The sequence below is a fragment of the Vigna radiata genome, chromosome 11, assembly GCF_000741045.1.
Source record: "Vigna radiata var. radiata cultivar VC1973A chromosome 11, Vradiata_ver6, whole genome shotgun sequence".
Classification (NCBI taxonomy): Eukaryota; Viridiplantae; Streptophyta; class Magnoliopsida; order Fabales; family Fabaceae; genus Vigna; species Vigna radiata.
In genome coordinates, this window is record NC_028361.1 from 13382299 (window position 1) to 13385662 (window position 3364).

The 3364-nt window shown below is 37.7% G+C and overlaps 1 protein-coding gene across 1 annotated transcript; it reads right to left on the bottom strand.

The window, feature by feature from the left end:
- Positions 1-825: 825 nt before the first annotated feature.
- On the bottom strand, positions 826-3078 carry LOC106777142 (protein PHYTOCHROME KINASE SUBSTRATE 2-like). The gene is made up of 2 exons (XM_022775985.1): positions 1085-3078; positions 826-980 (listed from the first exon to the last, which is right to left on the bottom strand). Exon 1 carries the CDS (start codon positions 2672-2674, stop codon positions 1190-1192), a length of 1485 nt encoding a protein of 494 aa, XP_022631706.1. The 5' UTR covers positions 2675-3078; the 3' UTR covers positions 826-980; positions 1085-1189.
- Positions 3079-3364: the final 286 nt, after the last annotated feature.

Here is a 3364-nt window from a genome sequence, read left to right on the forward strand (position 1 = left end):
CATTGAACCGAACATTAATTTGAGTAGAATGTAAACATTGAATTACTGGGGGCTTCTGACAAGTTAAACTAATTTTAATCTGTGTATAGATAATTGGCATGCCAAAAGAAAGATGAATGATTAGATGGACCACATAATTTATGAGGTAGTTTAAGAATTAAAAGCAGCCAGGTTCATTCCTTGGTGGTCTTGTAAAGTGTCGCTTTTGCCAGTTGAATATTGCTCTAAGGACATTCTCTCAAATTGAGGTTGCAAAATTATCTGTTGGACACTGAAACTTTGTCTGATCAGAAGCTCCTGATTCGTATCACATTTTGTCTGTATTATGGGTATAAGCTCTTGTTATCACATTATTAAAAAGTGCTGTTGGCATGAACTTTTCATCCATTGCACAACAAAAAGTTGAAATGATAAGAACATAATTGCTTTTAAAGGTCGATTAGCTTTACAATAATTATTTTTTCTTCTTTTTTTTGTTGGTTGGATGAAGTTATATAATATACATCTCAAATTTCTTTTACTTGTGGTCCCATAAGGAAGATCATGTGTGGTGAAAAGGGAAATTTTGAAATCTCTGCTAAGTCATCCTTCTAAATAGCTATGGTCCTAAGGATCAGATGCAGCAATTAATGAGGCGGTTTCCATTGCTTTGACAATACGAGGTGGTCATCTTTCATATTCCATCTTTCTTTATATGAGATCAAATGCATGAATACAAGGCATCCAGTTTTATCAATATATTCTACCATAAACTGCAAAAACTTGTGACAGTGAACATAAAGAAAATGGAAGAATACACGAAAATCAGAAAGAGGGAGACACAACACGCATGTATTATTATTGACAGATAATGATTATTGTTTGACAACACATCTATCACACAGATTCAAGACTCATGATACATAATTGAAATAAGAGTAAACCTTCATTCTGGTCTCTTGTATTGTATATGTCGTCATTTTAGTCTTCTCCTTCGTATACTTTAGCCCCTAACTTCAGAAAATGTCATTCACATCCTTTATTTACTTTTATTGACATTGAGGACTAAGTGAACAGCATTCTCAAAGTCAATGACTAAAGTAACATTTAGCAAAGTTAAGAGACTAAAATGATTGATGCATACAAACTAAGTTAGGATTTACTCATTGATGAAACTCCAAATACACACACATGTATTCAAAAGCAGCAACTAAATGTACAAGAGTTGTGAAGGGTGTGGTGAGAGTGAGCGCTGAAGTGGGGGTGTGGCATTAGCATGTTGCTTATGTCTTGAACCAAAAATTCCCTCCTTTGTTTCTGCCTTAAACTCTGTCACCTGAGGGTAGGTGTCTGACCTGCGACGGATTTGGGTGTTGGAACTAGGCTTGTCGTATGCTGTGAATGCATCTCCAGCAACACCTACAGCTTTCTGGCTCTTGCAACCCAACAGGATGCTAGGACGCCTCCTCTGCATCTCTTTGTTGACTTTTGGTTTAACATTTGAGAAAACTGAGGATGTTCTAATTGGACTCCTAGTGGTGGCTATTGACCTTTGATCATCGTAATCTGACATGGTTGAGTACTCTAAGGCACTGGCAGTGGCTACACTCCATTCTATGCTTGCCTCACTTGGTGCATAACAAGTTGTGGGGCTGGCACAGCTAGAAACGATATTGGATGTCGATCTAGCAAGGAGGGAGTTGGATTTGCCTGTGAGGCTTTCAATCTCAAACAAGTCTGAACTTGCATCACTCTCAGCATCATTGTAGTTTCCACCATAATTTTCTGAGAAGTCAGTTTCTTCAATTTTAGGAGCAGCTTCCCAAGATGATTTTGCCAACCTTCTATCAAAGCTCAAGGACTTGCTCCTGCTATCCAATATTGGAGAGCCAAACACTTCCAATGAATTCCTCGGCTTCTCTACTTGAAGTTGCAGTTTGACCAATTGATTTCCTGAGCTAGAAGTCACAGATGAGAGTGATAAACTTTTCTCTCTGCTCAATCCCTGTGCAACTTTCTCCGGCCTTTGGAAATAGGCATCCCTGCTGATCAAGATTTCTGCTTCATGAGGCTTAGTCATTTTAACTAAATGACTAGCTTCTGGATCAGCATTGAAAATATTTCTTGAAGTTGTTTTTCCATTACTAGCATCTTTGTTGCAGTTGATTTCACCTGCATGGTCACTAATATCAACAGAATTACTGTCAGAACAATAGCATTTGCAACCAAGACTAGCCAGAAAACTCTTCCTCCGCAATTTGTTTTTCATGTTCTTGGAGGAATTTCTCACACCACTTTGTAACAGTGCACTTTGGCTGTTCAAACTTGACTCAGACCGAACACTTGGAGTTCCATACTGAACTTTGTTCTTTCTAGTTACTAGAGCTGTCTGTTCATCTTTCTGGGGCTGATTCTTGTTTGCATCATTGTTAGCAACTCTTGGGGGGCTTTCCATAGCCTCTCCATTGAAGTACTTTTCAGCCCCAAACACTCCAATTTCTCCATCATCTTCCTTCTTTACTCCATGGAGAAGAGTATCCTTTCTGTTGCTGGCGAAGCCATGGCCTGATTCAGCCAGGATCTCTTCTTTGCTGTTCAAGTATGAAGAGAAGGACGCATCACGTAGGTGGTAGATGTTATTGTTCTGAGAATTGAAAGTTTGCAACTGATGGGAAGTGACTTCTGAGATAACCATAGTGAAAAGAATCAAAGTACTCACAGAAAATGGCCCAACAGAACTTGTTTGCACAGAGGCTGATAGAAGAAAAGACACAAAAAGAACAAAAGGAGATTGAGAAAAACAACAGTGGTATAGACAAGGATACTAAAATACTTTGAATAAATGAACTAATATTATGACAACTTTTGAGTGCTAAAAGGCCATGAGAATAATGAATGGTAGCAAGGTTGAAAAGAAAACTTAGTTATGTGAAAGAAAGACTAAAACTGAGATGAGGAAATGAATGCAGGAGAGAATTTAAAATGAATAGCTGAATAACTGCCTGGCATATTTAAGAGCAGCTGTATAAGTAGGCTAATGGAATATGCAAAATGTCAAATAGGTAGGACCATGTGCTAGTGGCCTAATTGACACTTCATCATGGTTTTAATATAGATGAAGTTATGCTATAGAATTGTGATGGAAAACAAGTTATACTAACATTCTGCTATAAACATGGTTTAGCACAGATTCTGTCATAAATATGGAGAAAGTTTAGCCGCCTGTGTTAACAAAGGTATGTTTGTTATACTGGAAGACCCTATGATTTGTCTCCTTCCAGGTGATAGGTTGATAACTACTGAAGAGAAACATGTTTTTATCCACTTTGGTTGTATAATATATATGTAGTCCCATCATTTTAAAAGTAATGCCCTTTTTTCCTTT